Source organism: Balaenoptera borealis (assembly GCF_965194805.1).
Source record: "Balaenoptera borealis genome assembly, chromosome: 7".
Classification (NCBI taxonomy): domain Eukaryota; kingdom Metazoa; phylum Chordata; class Mammalia; order Artiodactyla; family Balaenopteridae; genus Balaenoptera; species Balaenoptera borealis.
The window spans coordinates 112005053-112024442 of record NC_138864.1 but is presented as its reverse complement, the minus strand read 5'-3'; the positions used below and the strand labels follow the sequence as shown (position 1 = coordinate 112024442).

The 19390-nt window shown below is 37.3% G+C and overlaps 2 protein-coding genes across 4 annotated transcripts in view; one reads left to right on the top strand and one right to left on the bottom strand.

Moving 5' to 3' along the window:
- LOC309631570 (cytosolic carboxypeptidase 3-like) overlaps positions 1–1670 on the bottom strand; it is a 51179-nt gene extending 49509 nt beyond the window's left edge. For both annotated transcript variants that reach the window (XM_082398099.1, XM_082398098.1), the window contains exon 1: positions 1562–1670. In XM_082398099.1, the coding sequence (XP_082254225.1) occupies positions 1562–1564 (3 nt within the window). In that variant the 5' untranslated portion in view covers positions 1565–1670. The remainder of the gene's footprint in view (positions 1–1561) is intronic.
- The window catches only part of CYREN (cell cycle regulator of NHEJ), a 215986-nt gene that overhangs the window by 97021 nt on the left and 99575 nt on the right, over positions 1–19390 (top strand). The window lies entirely within an intron of this gene.

Here is a 19390-nt window from a genome sequence, read left to right as displayed (position 1 = left end):
TAGCCAGAAATCTACCATATGGAATTGGAGTTGGAATTCCAAAGACAGAAGAGGAAGAATATTATGGAGAAAATATGTGAAGAAATAATGACTGAAAATTTCTCAAATTTGGAAAAAAAAGAACCCTATTAAATTATGGATCCAAGAGGTTCAGCAAACCCCAAGCAGGATAAATATAAAGATAACCAAATCTAGGCAGGTCACAGTCAAATTGCTGCAAACAGCCAAACAGAAAAAGACACATCACATATAAGGAACAATGATATAAATTATGGCTGACTTTTTACTAAAGAGAACAGATGTCATGAGACAATGGAACAATATCTTTAAAGAAAGAAAAATATTTAAAAGAAAAAAATGTGAACCCAGAATACTATATACTCAGTTGTTTGGGGACTTCCTTCTCCTACAGCTACAGGTTTGGAAACCACTCTGTTCTCTTACCCCTTCAGGCCTAGGAGAAATAATGGTTCTGCTCTATTGACAATTCTATGTTGCTTCACCATCCCTTATTAGTCTCCCTTAATTCTGTCCACTCTTTTGTAAGTTATCCTTTCATTAAAGTTTCTTAAATTACTCTATGTTTGCCATCCACTTCCTGACAAGATCTTGACCGACTCACCTCAACTACTTAGATCTCATTTATGTGTGAAAGTTATGAGGTACATTAGCTGTGTAAATATTTGAAATCAAATCTAAAAAATCAGAGGTGCTTTTCTCACCCCAGTTGCTTAAAAATGCATGAGTATATGATTTCTGTAATTGCTTACTGTATAAGAAGGAATCCCCGTGAATTTCTCTGTTTTGCCAGCTCTTTAAATAAAATACATTTGCTTCCTGGAAGTCATCTTTAATATATAGTCTAAGATATTGGGTTGGCCAAAAAGTTCATTCTGGTTTTTCCATAAGATGTGACAGTGAAACTGTACAGGAGTCCCATACTTCCTTACGTTGGTGCTTCAGGGGCAGCACAGTTTAGAATATAGGTTGAGACTTCTATGTTTATTAGCATACTCTATCATGAAGCAGAGATTCTGCATTACCAGAGCTCTCAAGGTGCAATTATTAATCCTGAGTGTTAAGAACACTTTCCTGCGATGTAATCTTCGATGTTATTTGCAATGTGGGATATTTTCCTCTTTTCAAGAATGCAGTCCCAAGAAATGCATCAAACTGGCATAATATGAAAATAAACCATCTGAAAGACTGCATGAACGTGACCTATAGATGGAAAGGGAATGATAGTTGCAGAGCACTCCACTGGATTTATCTTTGAAAACTGATGCAAAGCTTAATTCCATCTCAATAAGACTCTTCATTCTCATGGTCAACATGATGCTTTATCTTAAAGCAAGTTTGCATAAGCTGCAATATGCACCTTCAAGAACATAATTAGCACTGAATCAACATTTGGATTAATATGTAACCAGACATGTCTGTGGAGTCAGGGACTTCCTGGTAATTTGCAATTTCCACTATAAACAGCAGAACAAATATAACTAAGAGATTAGCCCAGGTACCACGTTATTTTTTATAGCAACATGTCTCATTATGTACCCACCATCTTCAGCTAGGTGAACCACAGGATCTTCCTTGGAGCTTGGATAAAGGGTTTCTATATCCAGGCCTGTTGGGATGTACATTCGCTCAGTATTAGAAGGGGTCCAATCTGGAGAAAAAGAGAAAACAGAGGGACCTTCAAGATGGCGGAGGAGTAAGACATGGAGATCACCTTCCTCCCCACAAATAAATCTACATGTGGAACAACTCCTACAGAACACCTACTGAACGCTGGCAGAAGACCTCAGACCTCCCAAAAGGCAAGAAACTCCCCACGTACCTGGGTAGGGCAAAGAAAAAAGAAAAAACAGAGACAAAAGAATACGGATGGGACCTGCACCAGTGGGAGGGAGCTGTGAAGGAGGAAAGGTTTCCACACACTAAGAAGCCCCTTCACTGGCGGAGACAGGGGGTGGCGTGGGGGGAAGCTTCAGAGCCATGGAGGAGAGCACAGCAACAGGGTGCGGAGGGCAAAGTGGAGAGATTCCCGCACAGAGGATCGGTGCCGACCAGCACTCACCAGCCCGAGAGGCTTGTCTGCTCACCCGCCAGGGCGGGTGGGGGCTTGGAGCTGAGGCTCCAGCTTTGGAGGTCAGACCCCAGGGAGAGGACTGGGGTTGGCTGCATGAACACAGCCTGAAGGGGGCTAGTGCGCCACAGCTAGATGGGAGGGAGTCCGGGAAAAACTCTGGACCTGCCTAAGAGGCAAGAGACCCTTGTTTCGGGGTGCACGAGGAGAGGGGATCCAGAGCACTGCCTAAACGAGCTCCAGAGACGGGTGTGAGCCACGGCTATCAGCGTGGACCCCAGAGACGGACATGAGACACTAAGGCTGCTGCTGCCGCCACCAAGAAGCCTGTGTGCAAGCACAGGTCACTCTCCACACCTCCCCTATGGGGAGCCTGTGCAGCCTGCCACTGCCAGGGTCCTGTGATCCAGGGACAACTTCCCCAGGAGAACACACGGCGCACCTCAGGCTCTTAAAACGTCATGTTGGCCTCTGCCACCGCAGGCTCGCCCCGTATTCCATACCCTCCCTGCCCCCTGGCCTGAGTGAGCCAGAGGCCCCTAATCAGCTGCTACTTAAACCCTGTCCTGTCTGAGTGGGAACAGACGCCCTCAGGCCACCTACACGCAGAGGTGGATCCAAATCCAAAGCTGAACCCCAGGAGCTGTGCGAACAAAGAAGAGAAAGGGAAATTTCTCCCAGCAGCCTCAGGAGCAGCGGATTAAATCTCCACAATCAATTTGATGTAACCTGCATCTGTGGAGTACCTGAATAGACAACGAATCATCCCAAATTGAGGAGGTGGACTTTGGGAGCAACGATATATATATTTTTTCCCTTTTTCTCTTTTTGTGAGTGTGTATGTGTATGCTTCTGTGTGTGATGTTGTCTGTATAGCTGTGCTTTTACCATTTGTTCTAGGGTTCTGTCTGTCCATTTTCTTTTTTTTAGTACAGTTTTTAGCACTTGTTATCATTGGTGGATTTGTGTTTTGGTTTGGTTGCTCTCTTCTTTCTTTCTTATTACTTAAGAGAAATTTTTTTTCATAATAATTTTTTATTTTTTATTTTAATAACTATTTTATTTTATTTCATTTTTTATCTTCTTCTTTCTTTCTTTTCTCCCTTTTATTCTGAGCTGTGTGGATGACAGGCTCTCAGTGCTCCAGCCAGGTGTCAGGGCTGTACCTCTGAGGTGGGAGAGCCAAGTTCAGGACACTGGTCCACAAGAGACCTCCCAGCTCCACATAATATCAAACAGCGAAAATCTCCCAGAGAACTCCATCTCAACACCAAGACCCAGCTCCAGTCAATGACCAGCAAGCTACAGTGCTGGACACCCTATACCAAACAACTAGCAAGACAGGAACACAACCCCATCCATTAGCAGAGAGGCTGCCTAAAATCATAATAAGGCCACAGACACCCCAAAACACACCACCAGACGTGGACCTGCCCACCAGAAAGACAATATCCAGCCTCATCCACCAGAACACAGGCACTAGTCCCGTCCACCAGGAAGCCTACACAACCCACTGAACCAACCTTACCCACTGGGGGCAGAATCAAAAACAACGGGAAATACGAACCTGCAGCCTGCGAAAAGGAGACCCCAAACACAGTAACTTAAGCAAAATGAGAAGACAGAGAAACACACAGCAGATGAAGGAGCAATGTAAAAACCCACCAGACCAAAAAATGAAGAGGAAATAGGCAGTCTACCTGAAAAAGAATTCAGAATAATGATAGTAAATATGATCCAAAATCTTGGAAATAGAATGGAGAAAATAAAAGTTTAACAAGGACCTAAAAGAACTAAAGAGCAAACAAATGATGAACAACACTATAAATGAAATTTAAAATTCTCTAGAAGGAATCAATAGCAGAATAACTGAGGCAGAAGAATGGATAAGTGACCTGGAAGATAAAATAGTGGAAATAACTACCGCAGAACAAAACAAAGAAAAAAGAATGAAAAGAATTGAGGACAGTCTCAGAGACCTCTGGGACAACATTAAACACACCAACATTTAAATTATAGGGGTCCCAGAAGAAGAAGAGAAAAAAAGGGGCTCAAAAAATATTTGAAGAGATTATAGTTGAAAACTTCCCTAATATGGGGAAGGAAATAGTCAATCAAATCCAGGAAGTGCAGAGAGTCCCATAGAGGATAAATCCAAGGAGAAACATGCCAAGACCCATATTAATCAAACTATCAAAAACTAAATATAAAGAAAAAATATTAAAAGCAGCAAGCGAAAAGCAAGAAATAACATACAAGGGAATCCCCATAAGGTTAACAACTGATCTTTCAGCAGACACTCTGCAAGCCAGAAGGGAGTGGCAGGACATATTTAAAGTGATGAAAGGGAAAAATCTACAACCAAGATTACTCTACCCAGCAAGGATCTCATCCAGATTCAACGGAGAAATTAAAACCTTTACAGACAAGCAAAAGCTAAGAGAGTTCAGCACCACCAAACCAGCTTTACAACAAATGCTAAAGGAACTTCCCTAGGCAGGAAACACAAGAGAAGGAAAAGACCTACAATAACAAACCCAAAACAATTAAGAAAATGGTAATAGGAATATTATTATCGATAATTACCTTAAATGCAAATGGAATAAATGCTCCAACCAAAAGATATAGACTGGCTGAATGGATATAAAAAAAGACCCGTATATATGCTGTCTACAAGAGACCCACCTCAGACCTAGAGACACATACAGATTGAAAGTGAGGGGATGGAAAAAGATATTCCATGCAAATGGAAATCAAAAGAAAGCTGGAGTAGCAATTCTCACATCAAACAAAATAGACTTTAAAATAAAGACTATTACAAGAGACAAAGAAGGACATTACATAATGATCAAGGGATCAAGCCAACAAGAAAATATAACAATTGTAAATATTTATGCACCCCACATAGGAGCACCTCAATACATAAGGGAAATACTACCAGCCATAAAAGGGGAAATCAAGAGTAACACAATCATAGTGGGGGACTTTAACACCCCACTTTCACCAATGGACAGATCATCCAAAATGAAAATAAATAAGGAAACACAAGCTTTAAATGATACATGAAACAAGATGGACTTAATTGATATTTATAGACATTCCATCCAAAAACAACAGAATACACATTCTTTTCAAGTGCTCATGGAACATTCTCCAGGATAGATTATATCTTGGGTCACAAATCAAGCCTTGGTAAATTTAACAAAATTGAAATCGTATCAAATATCTTTTCTGACCACAACACTATAAGACTAGATAACAATTACAGGAAAAAAATCTGTAAAAAATACAAACACATGGAGGCTAAACAATACACTACTTAATAACCAAGAGATCACTGAAGAAATCAAACAGTAAATCAAAAAATACCTAGAAACAAATGACAATGAAAACACGACGACCCAAAACCTATGGGATGCAGCAAAAGCAGTTCTAAGAGGGAAGTTTATAGCAATACAATCCTACCTCAAGAAACAAGAAACATCTCAAATAAACAACCTAACCTTACACCTAAAGAATGAGAGAAGGAAGAACAAAAAAACCCCAAAGTTAGTAGAAGGAAAGAAATCATAAAGATCAGACCAAAAATAAATGAAAAAGAAATGAAGGAAACAACAGCAAAGATCAAGAAAACTAAAAGCTAGTTCTCTGAGAAGATAAACAAAATTGATAAACCATTAGCCAGACTCATCAAGAAAAAAAGGGAGAAGACTCAAAGCAATAGAATTAGAAATGAAAAAGGAGAAGTAACAACTGACACTGCAGAAATACAAAGCATCATGAGAGATTACTACAAGCAACTATATGTCAATAAAATGGACAACCTGGAAGAAATGGACAAATTCTTAGAAAAGCAGAACCTTCCAAGACTGAACCAGGAAGAAATAGAAAATATGAACAGACCAATCAGAAGCACTGAAATTGAGACTGTGATTAAAAATCTTCCAACAAACAAAAGCCCAGGACCAGATGGCTTCACAGGCGAATTCTATCAAACATTAGAGAAGATCGAACACCTATCCTTCTCAAACTCTTCCAAAATATAGCAGAGGGAGGAACACTCCCAAACTCTTTCTACGAGGCCACCATTACCCTGATATCAAAACCAGACACAGGTATCACAAAGAAAGAAAACTACAGGCCAATATCACTGATGAACATAGATGCAAAAATCCTCCACAAAATACTAGCAAACAGAATCCAACGGCACATTAAAAGGTTCATACACCATGATCAAGTGGGGTTTATCCCAGGAATGCAAGGATTCTTCAATATATGCAAATCAATCAATGTGATACACCATATTAACAAATTGAAGGAGAAAAAACACATGATCATCTCAATAGATGCAGAGAAAGCTTTTGACAAAATTCAACACCCATTTATGATAAAACCCTCCAGAAAGTAGGCATAGAGGGAACTTTCCTCAACATAATAAAGGCCATATATGACAAACCCACAGCCAACATCGTCCTCAATGGTGATAAACTGAAACCGTTTCCACTAAGATCAGGAAGAAGACAAGGTTGCCCACTCTCACCACTATTATTCAATATAGTTTTGGAAGTTTTAGCCACAGCAATCAGAGAAGAAAAAGAAATAAAAGGAATCCAAATCTGAAAAGAAGAAGTAAAGCTGTCACTGTTTGCAGATGACATGATACTATACAGAGAATCCTAAATATGCCTCCAGAAAACTACTAGAGCTATCAATGAATTCGGTAAAGTAGCAGGATACAAAATGCACACTCACACACACACACACACACACACACACACAAATTAATGCACAGAAATCTCTTGCATTCCTATACACTAATGATAAAAAATCTGAAAGTGAAATAAAGAAAACACTCCTATTTACCATTGCAACAAAAAGAATAAAATATCTAGGAATAAACCTACCAAAGGAGACAAAAGACCTGTATGCAGAAAATTATAAGACACTGATGAAAGAAATTAAAGATGATACAGACAGATGGAGAGATATACCATGTTCTTGGATTGGAAGAATCAACATTGTGAAAATGACTCTACTACCCAAAGCAATCTACAGATTCAATGCAATCCCTATCAAACTACCAATGGCATTTTTCACAGAACTAGAACAAAAAATTTCACAATTTGTATGGGAACACAAAGGACCCCAATAGCCAAAGCAATCTTGAGAAAGAAAAACGGAGCTGGAGGAATCAGGCTCCCTGACTTCAGACTATACTACAAAGCTACAGTAATCAAGACAGTATGGTACTGGCACAAAAACAGAAATATAGATCAATGGAACAGGAGAGAAAGCCCAGAGATAAACCCACACACATACGGTCACCTTATCTTTGATAAAGGAGGCAAGAATATACAGTGGAGAAAAGACAGCCTCTTCAATAAGTGGTGCTGGGAAAACTGGACAGCTACATGTAGAAGAATGAAATTAGAACACTCCCTAACACCATACACAAAAATAAACTTAAAATGGATTAAAGACCTAAATATAAGGCCAGACACTATCAAACTCTTAGAGGAAAACACAGGCAGAACACTCTATGACATAAATCACAGCAAGATCCTTTTTGACCCACCTCCTAGAGAAATGGAAATAAAACAAAAATAAACAAAAGGGACCTAATGAAACTTCAAAGCTTTTGCACAGCAAAGGAAACCATAAACAAGACGAAAAGACAACCCTCAGAATGGGAGAAAATATTCACAAATGAATCAACAGACAAAGGATTAATCTCCAAAATATATAAAGAACTCATGCAGCTCAATATTAAAGAAACAAACAACCCAACCCAAAAATGGGCAGAAGACCTAAATGGACATCTCTCCAAAAAAAACATACAGATGGCCAAGAAGCGCATGAAAAACTGCTCAACATCACTAATTATTAGAGAAATGCAAATCAAAACTACAATGAGGTATCACCTCACACCAGTTAGAATGGGCATCATCAGAAAATCTACAAACAACAAATGCTGGAGAGGGTGTGGAGAAAAGGGAAGCCTCTTGCACCTGTTGGTGGGAATGTAAATTGATACAGCCACTATGGAGAACAGTATGGAAGTTCCTTAAAAAACTAAAACTAGAATTACCCTATGATCCTGCAATCCCACTACTGGGTATATACCCAGAGAAAACCATAATTCAAAAAGGCACATGCACCCCAGTGTTCATTGCAGCACTACTTACAATAGCCAGGTCATGGAAGCAACCTAAATGCCCATCGACAGACGAATGGATAAAGAAGTTGTGGTACATATATATAATGGAATATTACTCAGCCATAAAAAGGAACGAAATTGAGTCATTTGTTGAGACGTGGATGGATCTAGAGACTGTCATACAGAGTGAAGTAAGTCAGAAAGAGAAAAACAAATATCGTATATTAACGCATGTATGTGGAACCTAGAAAAATGGTACAGATGAACCGGTTTGCAGGGCAGATGTTGAGACACAGATGTAGAGAACAAACGTATGGACACCAAGGGGGGAAAACCACAGTGGGGTGCGGATGGTGGTGTGCTGAATTGGGCGATTGGGATTGACATGTATACACTGATGTGTATAAAATTGATGACTAATAAGAACCTGCAGTATAAAAAACAAACAAACAAAAAAACAACTAATACTAAACTTTCTTTGGGTTATTTGTATGGAAATATGTTAACATAAATGTTTCAGACATTACATGAAATTTCTAAAATTTTTATATGTTCTGGTATAATATTATAAGTCATAATTCTACTTATGACTTTAAAATCTGTATCTCAGAAATAACTAAATTTCCTTGTCAATTGCATTATTATGAACCTTCATCAAATCTTTAACCATGGTCATTTTTAAGTCTTTTGTCATTTACAGACAGTTCAGGGTGTACTCTGATGATTTTGCAAAAATGTTCCTATAAAAGGGTTTCATCATCAAGGAATTCATGGAAAAGACTCTGACAAGTACAGGTTTCTGGTAACTGTCTATACTGATGAACTGTTCAGAACTCTAATGGAAAACTGATGAATTCATAAAAGTGCTAACAAAAGATCAAGATGAAAAAAAAATTAATTACATGGGACTGAGTGAACTGATGAGGATGATTATAATTTTTGTGACTTTCTGTTTGAATAAAACTAAAAAAATAAAAATAAAAAAAAGTCCAAAAAAAACTACAATGAAATATCATCTCACACCTGTCAGAATGGCTGTCATCAAAAAATCTACAAACAATAAATGCTGGAGAGGGTGTGGAGAAAAGGGAACCCTCTTGCACTGTTGGTGGGAATGTAAATTGATACAGCCACTATGGAGAACAGTATGGAGGTTCCTTAAAAAACTAAAAATAGAACTACCATACGACCCAGCAATCCCACTACTGGGCATATACCCTGAGAAAACCATAATTCAAAACGAGTCATGTGCCACAATGTTCATGGCAGTACTATTTACAGTAGCCAGGACATGGAAGCAACCTAAGTGTCCATCCACAGATGAATGGATAAAGAAGATGTGGCAGATATATACAATGGAACATTACTCAGCCATAAAAAGAAACGAAATTGAGTTATTTGTAGTGAGGTAGATGGACCTAGAGACTGTCATACAGAGTGAAGTAAGTCAGAAAGAGAAAAACAAATACCATATGCTAACACATATATATGGAATATTAAAAAAAAAAGTGGTTCTGAAGAACTGAGGGCAGGACAGGAATAAAGGTGCAGACGTAGAGAATGGATTTGAGGACACGGGGAGGGGGAAGGGTAAGCTGGGACAAAGTGAGAGAGTGGCATGGACATATACACACTACCAAACATAAGATAGATAGCTAGTGGGAAGCAGCCGCATAGCACAGGGAGATCAGCTCAGTGCTTTGTGACCACCTAGAGGGGTGGGATAGGGAGGGTGGGAGGGAGGGAGACGCAAGAGGGAAGAGATATGGGGACATATGTATATGTATAACTGATTCACTTTGTTATAAAGCAGAAACTAACACACCATTGTAAAGCAATTATACTCCAATAAAGATGTTTAAAAAAAAAAAAAAAAAAAACAACTAGAACCTTGATGTTCTGCCTCCCCAACCAGTATACTTTCAAGTCTTGCCTCTAATAGGATGTAAACTTACTCAAAGTGTCCTTCAAATTTCTTTCTTGGCTCTACATTTTAAATAAGTTTCCTGTGATAGTAGTCAGAAATGATCACTATTTAATAAAGCAAAACAAGGAAAAAAAAAAAGTGGTTCTGAAGAACTGAGGGCAGGACAGGAATAAAGATGCAGACGTAGAGAATGGACTTGAGGACACGGGGAGGGGGAAGGGTAAGCTGGGACAAAGTGAGAGAGTGGCATGGAAATATATACACTACCAAACGTAAAATAGATAGCTAGTGGGAAGCAGCCGCATAGCACAGGGAGATCATCTCCGTGCTTTGTGACCACCTAGAGGGGTGGGATAGGGAGGGTGGGAGGGAGGGAGACACAAGAGGGAAGAGATATGGGGACATGTGTATATGTATAACTGATTCACTTTGTTATAAAGCAGAAACTAACACACCACTGTAAAGCAATTATACTCCAATAAAGATGTTTAAAAAAAAAAAAAGGTGTTCCTTTCACAAGATTAATTTATGTTCCACTTTTCAATGCTGAATAAAAGGTTCAGAATAAGTGATGGGCCAGATTTGGCCCATGGGCCATGGTTTATTACTACAGAGAGTCTGAACTCTAAGCCATTTTGGTATATGTGTTAGTTAGCTTTTCGTACATAAGAAACCTCCCCAAAACTTAGTGACATAAAACAAGAATTTATTTATCTCAGCTGGGTGATTCTTCGGGTATTGGTTAGGTTTACTCATGTATGTTGATCAGCTGCAGGTTTGGCTGGGGGCTGGCTGACCTAGGATAACCTCAGCTCATCTCTGCTTCACTCTCATTATCCAGAAAGCTAGCTAGGAAATTGTTCCATAGTGGGTGGACAGGGTTTAGGAGAAAGCAAAAGTGTATAGTCTCTTGAAGCCTAGGTCAACACTGGCATGCTATCATTTCTGCCACACTCAAACTGGCTAAAGCAAGTCACAAGGCCATCTCAGATTCAAGGGATGGGGCCACCTCTTCATGGAAGGAGATGCAAAATGGTATTTCAAAGGGTGAGGATACATGGATGGAGAATCGTGGCTACTTTTAAAATTGAGTAAAATTTACATATTACATATAATGCAATGTACAGATTTTAACTGTACAGTTCAATGAATTTTAAAAATATATAATCATGGGCTTCCCTGGTGGTGCAGTGGTTGAGAATCCGCCTGCCAATGCAGGGGACACGGGTTCGAGCCCTGGTCTGGGAAGATCCCACATGCCGCGGAGCAACTGGGCCCGTGAGCCACAACTACTGAGCTTGCGTGTCTGGAGCCTGTGCTCTGCAACAAGAGAGGCCGCGACAGTGAGAGGCCTGCGCACCGCGATGAAGAGTGGCCCCCGCTCGCCACAACTAGAGAAAGCCCTTGCACAGAAACGAAGACCCAACACAGTCAAAAAATAAAAATAAATTAAAAAAAAAAAAGTGCAGTTCCATCACATTTAAAAAAAAAAATATATATATATATAATCATGTAACCAATACACCTAGGAAGGTATAGAACATTTTTATCATCCTGGAAAGTTCCCTCTTGCCCTTTCCAAGTCGAGTCCCACCACCCACCTCCAAAAACCACTGATTTCTGTCACCATGAAGCGGTTTGCCTGTCCTACACCTTCCTATGACTGGAATCATATATTATGTAGTCTTCCGTTTTTAGCCTCTCTTACTCAGTGTAATGTTTCTGGAATTCATCTGTGTCGTGTTTACCAGGTTTTGTTTTTTTTCCTTTTTATTGTTGATATGTATGCCATTGTATGGTTTATACATAGTTTGGTTATCCATTCTCCTACTGATAGACTTCTGAGTTGTTTCCAGTTTTTGGCTATTGTGAATAAATATGAAAATGAAAATTCATATGCAACTATTTTTGAGGGCATATATTTTAATTTCTCTAATATAAATACCTAGGAGTGGAACTGCTGGTCACAGGGTAGACATATATTTTCCTTTGTTAAAAAAAAAACCCAAAACCCGCCAAATCTTTTTTCAAGTGGTTACACAATTTTACACTCCCACAAACAATGTATTAGAGTTCCAGTTCTACATTCTATTATTTGGAGTTGTCAGCCTTTTTAAATTAAAAAAAACTTTCGCCATCCTAGATGTAAAGTCATGTGTCATTGTGATTTTAATTTTCATTTCCCACACTGAACGCTTTTCCACATGTCCTTTAGCCATTATATATCTTCCTTTGAAGCAATGTTTGCTCAAGTCCTTTGCCCATTTTCTAGTTAGGTTTTTTCTTTTTAATATTGATTAGTAGAAATTCTTCATATATTCTGCATACAAGTCCTTTGTTGGATATGTGTTGGGAATATTTTCTTACAGACTGTGGCTTGCCTTTTCATTTTATTAACTGTGTCTTTTGCCGAGCATTTTTAATATTGATGAAGTCCCATTTATTAATATTTTCATTGTTTCCTTTTTCTTTCTGGAGCACTCTAAGGCACTGTTGCCTTATCCTATGGTTATGAAGATATTGTCCTATGCTTTCTTCTAGGAGCTTTGAAACGTTAACTTTTATGTTTAGGTCTATGATCTATCTTAAATTAATTTTTGGTGTCTTAAGTGAGATAGAGGTCAAGGTTTATTTTTTTCTACATGGATACCAAGTCATTACAGCACAAATTATTGAAAAGACTTTCCTTATTCTCACTGGATGGCTTTGGTGCCTTTGTCGAAAATCATTTGGTCCATTTCTGGATTCTATTCTGTTGCCCTGTTGTACTTATCTATCTTTTTTTTGCCAATTATTTGTGCTCACTTTTTAAATCTACCAAAACATACTTCTATCTATAGCTCACATGGCCAGAAACAAACCAAATGTTTAAACAAAATGTTTTTTAGGAACTATACTTATGAAAAGTACAAAAACAAAGGAATACAGTTCAGTGATTTATCACAAAGCAAATACCACTCAGGTCAAGAATTATTACATTGCAAGCACCACAGGTGCCCCACTCATGTCCCCTTTAATCACTACCTTAAAGGTAACCATTAGCCTTATTATAATGTAATCACTTCATTATTTTCCTTTATAATTTTACAACCTAAGTATTCACATATATGCATATATATAATATATAGTTTATAGCTACAGAAATATACACATGAAACTATAGTTTTGTTTTGCCTACTTTTGAACTTTACATACTGGGTTGGCCAAAAAGTTTGGGTTTTTCCATAAGACGTTCCATAACATCTTACGGAAAAACCCAAACGAAGCTTTTGGCCAACCCAATAAATTGAATTACATAGTATATATTCTTCTGTGCCTTTTTTGACATATATTTGTGAAATCAGTCCATCTTGTGGCATGTGGCTGTAATTTGTTCATTTTCATCGCTATATAATAGGCAACTTATAAAAATGTTACAATTTATTTATCAATTTCTACTTATAATGGACATTGGGGCTGCGTTGATTTGGGGATATTATGAACAACAGTGCTACAGACAGCATTATACATGTTCCTTGGAGCATATGTGCCCACATTTCTCTCAGGTATATAACTGGGAGTAAGAATTCTAGATCATAGGGCATGTATAGCTTCAATTTTAGTAGATAATACAAGGCTGTCAGACAAAGTGGTTATACCAACTTATATACCCACCAGCAGTTACGAAGGTTGTAGCTGCTCCACATTCTCATCAATGTTTAGTACAAGTTAAAATTTAGTCTCCTATGACTTCTAAGAAACAGTACTCAGCCTTGTTAATAATCAGGGAAATGCAAGTTAAAAACACGAGACACCACTTCATAATAAGGTTCACTGATATATTTATTGGCCATTTGGATATCCATTTTAATAAAGTGCCTGTTCAAGTCTCTTGCCCATTTTCCAACTGGGTTGTCTTTTATTATTTGTAGAAGGGCTTTGTATATTCTAGATGTGACCTCTTTGACAGTTACATATTGCAAACTGCAAATGTATTATTCCAATCTATAGGTTGCCTTGGGTGTTTTTGTTTTTTGTGTTTTTTTTTTTTTGATGTACTAAAGTTCTTAATTTTGCTACAGTCAAAATTTTCAAACCTTTCCCTTATGGTTAGCATATTTTGTGTTCCATTTTATTCTTTCCCAATTCCAAGATCATGAAGATATTCTCCTGTATTATTTTCGGGAAGTTTTGTTGTTTTGCCTTGCACATTTACATCTAGAATCCACTTGCATTGACTTTTGTGTACAGTATGAGAGTGGAGTGAGTTTTCATTTTTAAAATATGGAAATCCAATTATTCTAGCACTATTCACTGAAAAGACTACCTTTTAATTATTCTTCTGAAGTTCCACTTTTGTTATAAATCAGGTGTCCATTTCATCACTTTCCAAAAAACCCTGTACCCTTTGGCTATCACTCCCTAATCCCCTAGCCTTCAAGCCTCTAGGCAACCATTAATCTACTGTCTGTATCTATGTATTTGCCTATTCTGCACATTTCATATAAATGGAAACATATAACATCTGTCCTTTTGTGTCTGGCTTCTTTTAATGTTTTAAAGGTTCATCCGTGTTGTAGCATTTATCAGTACTTTGTTCCTTTTTATGGACAATTAATATTCCATGTGGATATATAATACCACATTTTGTTTATCCATTCATCCATTGAGGGACATTTGGGTTGTTTCCACCTTTGGCTATTGTGAGTAATGTTGGCATATTAACACTCATGTACTTTTTTTGGACGTGTGTTTTCATTTCTCTTAGGTGGAACTGCTGGGTCAAATGGTAACCCTGATAAACTTTCTAGAGAAGTGCCAAACTGTTTTCCAAAGTGGCTGCAAGATTTGAGGGTTCTGATTTCTCATCAACATTTGTTACCTGATTTTGATTCTAGTCAGCCTAGTGATTGTAAAGTGGTATCTCACTGCGGTATTAATTTGCATTGCCCGGGTGACTAAAGATGATGAACATCTTTTCATGTGTTTACTGACCATGTGTTTATCTTCTTTAGAGAAATGTCTATTCAGATCCCTTGCCACTCTTAAATTGGGTTGTCTTTCATTGTGAGTTACAATAGTTCTATATGTTCTTTACAAGTCCTTTATCAGATACAATCGTTTGCAAATATTTTCTCCAATTCTTTGGGTCATATTTTCACTTTTTTGATAGTTTCCTTTGTAGCATGGAAGTTTTAAATTTTGAAAAAGTCCAATTTATTCATTTTCCTTGTTTTTGTTGCTTATGCTTTTGGTGTTATAGCTAATAATCCACTGCCAAACCCAAGATCATAAAGATTTAGCTCTGTTTTTTTCTAAGAGCTTTATAGTTTTGGCTCTTACATTTAGGTCTTGATCCATTTTGAGTTAATTTTTTATATGGTGTGAGGTAAGGGGTCAAACTTATTCACATTGCAAGTGGCTGTATAGAAGTGGCAAAAGCAGATATCCTTGTCTTTTTAGATCTTACAGGGAAAGCATCCAGTCTTTAACCATTAAGTATATTAACTGTGGGATTTCATAGATGCTCTTTATCATGTTAAGGATGCTCCCTTCTTTTCCTAATTTTTTTTTTTCAAGAGAAAGGGCATTGGATTTTTTTTTTTAAGGCTTTTTCTGTATCTATGGAGATGATCTTGTGGTATATGGTTTTTATTCTATTGATATGCTATATTACATTCATTGATTTCATTACATTAGTTACATTAGTTGATTTCTGGATACTAAACTAACCTTGACTTTTTGGATAAATTCTACCTGGTTATAGCGTATACTTCTTTTTATTTGTTGCTGGATTCAGTTTTCTAGTATTTTGTTGAGGAATTTTGCATCTATATTCATAATTGACATTGGTCTGTAGTTTTCTTGTGATGTCTTTGTCTGGTTTTGTAACCAGGGTAATATTGGTTTCACAGAATCACTTGGGAAGTTTTCCTTCCTCTTCTATTTTTTGGAAGAGTTTGTAAAGAATTGGTAGGAACTGTTTGGTAGAACATTCCAAACATTAAACGTTTGGTAGAATTCAGCAATAAAATCATCTGGGCTTGGGCTTTTCTTTGTTGTAGTTTTTCTGTTATTAATTCAATTTCTTTACTTGCTAAATGTCTATTTAGACTTTCTATTTTCTCTTTAGTCAGTTTCAGTAGTTTGTATCTTTCCAGGCATCTGTCCATTTCATCTAAGTTACCTAATTCATTGGCATTCCTTATTAGTCTGTATCTGGTTTTAATCTAATTTGATAATTACCATCCTCTTAGTTTTCTGGCACAGTCTTCTCAGCACAGTTACATAAGCCTCAAAGTTTAGAGTACTCAAGCATGTAGAAGTGTTCTCAATTATAGCAGTGATTGTGTTTTGCACTTGAGTCATCTGCCACAAACTTATATGATTTCTCCTAAACAAGGGTATCCAAAATGTAGGCATTCCTCCAAAAGGCTTCACAGCACATCAAAAAGTGCAGCAGTGCTAAGGAGCCACTTTATTTTGTCTTAAGTGGTCGATATCAAAGATGACTGTCTCATAAGGCATATTAAGTGACATTGTTAAGTAACTGCCAGGATAAGCCATTTCTACATGCAGTATCAAGTACTAGTTCAAGTTACTTCACTGTTACATGAATGAAAGAACATTTAGGAGTAGAGGGCCCTGCAAAATTACAGTTGTTGCATATACTGCCAGTTGCCCTCCCAGCATTCATTCTGTCTTCTTGTTTTTACTAGCAAAAACCCGTCTTTATCAGGTTGGTAATGAGCTCCACTAAAAATCTCGATTTTCCAGGCAGCGCTGTGGCTAGGAGTAGATACATAATATAATGCTAACCAATGATACGTAAAAAGAAAACTACTTGCAAAATTTTTGTGACATGTTTTTCTCATAAAAAGGGAAAGAATCAGGTAGCATGCACACTTAACCTTTGTTTTTCTTCTTCCACTTATATTTTCTTTCTCTTAACAGGATCTTTCATAAAGCAAAAGTTTTAAATTTTGATGAAGTCCAATTTATCAAGTTTTCACTTTATTGTGGTTTTTTGTTTTTGTTTTTTAATATTTTTGGCCATGCCACGCAGCATGTGGGATCTTAGTTCCCCAACCAGGGATTGAACCCATGCCCCTTGCATTAGAAGCATGGAGTCTTAACCACTAGACTGCCAGGGAAGTCCCTATTAATTGTGTTCTTGCTGACAATTCTAAGGACTCTTTGCCTAGCTCTAGATTGTGAAGAATTTCTATTTTTAAAAGTTTTATATTTTACATTTAAGCCTGTGATCCATTTTGAATTAATTTTTTGTATTCAGTGCTAGACTTAGATTGAAGTTCATTTTTTCATTTTTTTTTTCACCTGTGGTTGTCCAACATTTGTTGAAGATGCTAACTTTCTGCCATTGAATTGCTTTTGCACTTTTGTCAAAAATTACTTGGGCATATTTGTGTGGCTCTGCTTTTGGGCTCTCTATTCTGTTCCACTTATCTATGTATATATCCCTCCACTAATACCACAGGGCCTTGACCACTGTAGCTATATAAAAGTTCTTGAAATCAGATAAGCTTAATGCTCCCACTTTATGCTTCTTTTCAAAATTATTTTAGCTATTCTAGTCATTTTACCTTTCCATGTAAATTTGTCTATATCTTAAAAAAAAGTCTTGATAGGAATTGCCTGGAACCCATATATCAATTTGGGAAGAACTGACACCTTTACTAGATTGAGTTTTCCTATCAATGAACATGGTATATTTCTTGATTTATTTAGATCTTCTTTGATTCCTTTCATTAGCATTGTGTAGTTTTAAGCATTCAAGTCTTGTAGATGTTTTATTAAATTTACACCTAAGTATTTAAGTTTTCTGAGTGATTATAATGATAATGTTGTATATTGTGGTAGGGGTTTGGATTACACAGATGTATGCATTTGCTAAAATTCACTGACTGATACACTTAGATTTGTGCATTTCATTTAATGTAGAATTTACCTCAAAATAGAAAAAGAATCACAAACAAAGACTTAACTTTAGAGGAGAAATGTAAGAATGTCTACAATTTACTTTGAAATAAATTGAAAGAGGTGTCCCTCTTCTTGCTCTGGGCTGATAATTTGTGGGAGTTTCTATTAATGAACTTGATCAGACATCTGATTCTTACTTCAGGACCATCTCACCTAAAATACTCACTCTTTCCTCTTAAATAAGACATCTTGATGGACTAATGACTAATCAGCCCATGCTCACACATAACTGTGATTTCATGCATTCGGTATTTTTTAATTTTTAAGGGATGCTATGACTCAACTATGGCCGTCTGAGGCCTTAACACAGTCAAATAAATTGTAGCTGGACTTTGATTGAATATTATTTACCAACATCATCAACCATAAGGTGTTATTCAGTCAGTGGTTACAGGACATAAGGATAATTGCAGACACACATACATGTACACACATATGCATAGGAACAGGTAAAGGATCTGTTTAACAAACCCCCTTTACCCCCCACTAAATCCCATGCTCTGCATCCCTATAATGCCCTGTCAAGCCCCCAAAACAAGGCAAAAACACACAAGTACATAGAACTTAGCCATCTACCCAATAACATGGACAACTTAATGCCCAAGATTAGACAGACCTAGAAAATAAACCCCAATCGTACCAATAAACTACTTATTCACCATTTATATAGAGAGACATCTCCCTAGATCTACCGACCATTTTAATCAAAGTTTTAACACTAAATCTAACATAAATCACATAAAACAACTATATACATGTTACTTCAATATGTGAAAACAACTTGTTAATGTAGCTTAAAACCTTAAAGCAAGGCACTGAAAATGCCTAGATGAGTTTACTAACTCCATAAACACATAGGTTTGGTCCCAGCCTTTCTATTAGTTTTTAATAAAATTACACATGTAATTAAGCATCCACACCCCAGTGAGAATGCCCTCTAAATCATTAAGATTAAAAGGAGAAGGCATCAAGCACATTAACATTAGTAGCTCATGACGCCTTGCTTAACCACACCCCCACGGGAAGCAGCAGTGATAAAAATTAAGCCGTAAACAAAAGTTCGACTAAGTTATACCAACAAGGGTTGTTAAATTTCGTGCCAGCCACCTCAGTCATACGATTAACCCAAATTAATAGAAATATGGTGTAAAGCGTGTTAAAGAGTTACATAAAATAAAGTTTTAATTAAGTCATAAAAAGCCGTAACTAAAATAAAAGTAGACTACGAAAGTGACTT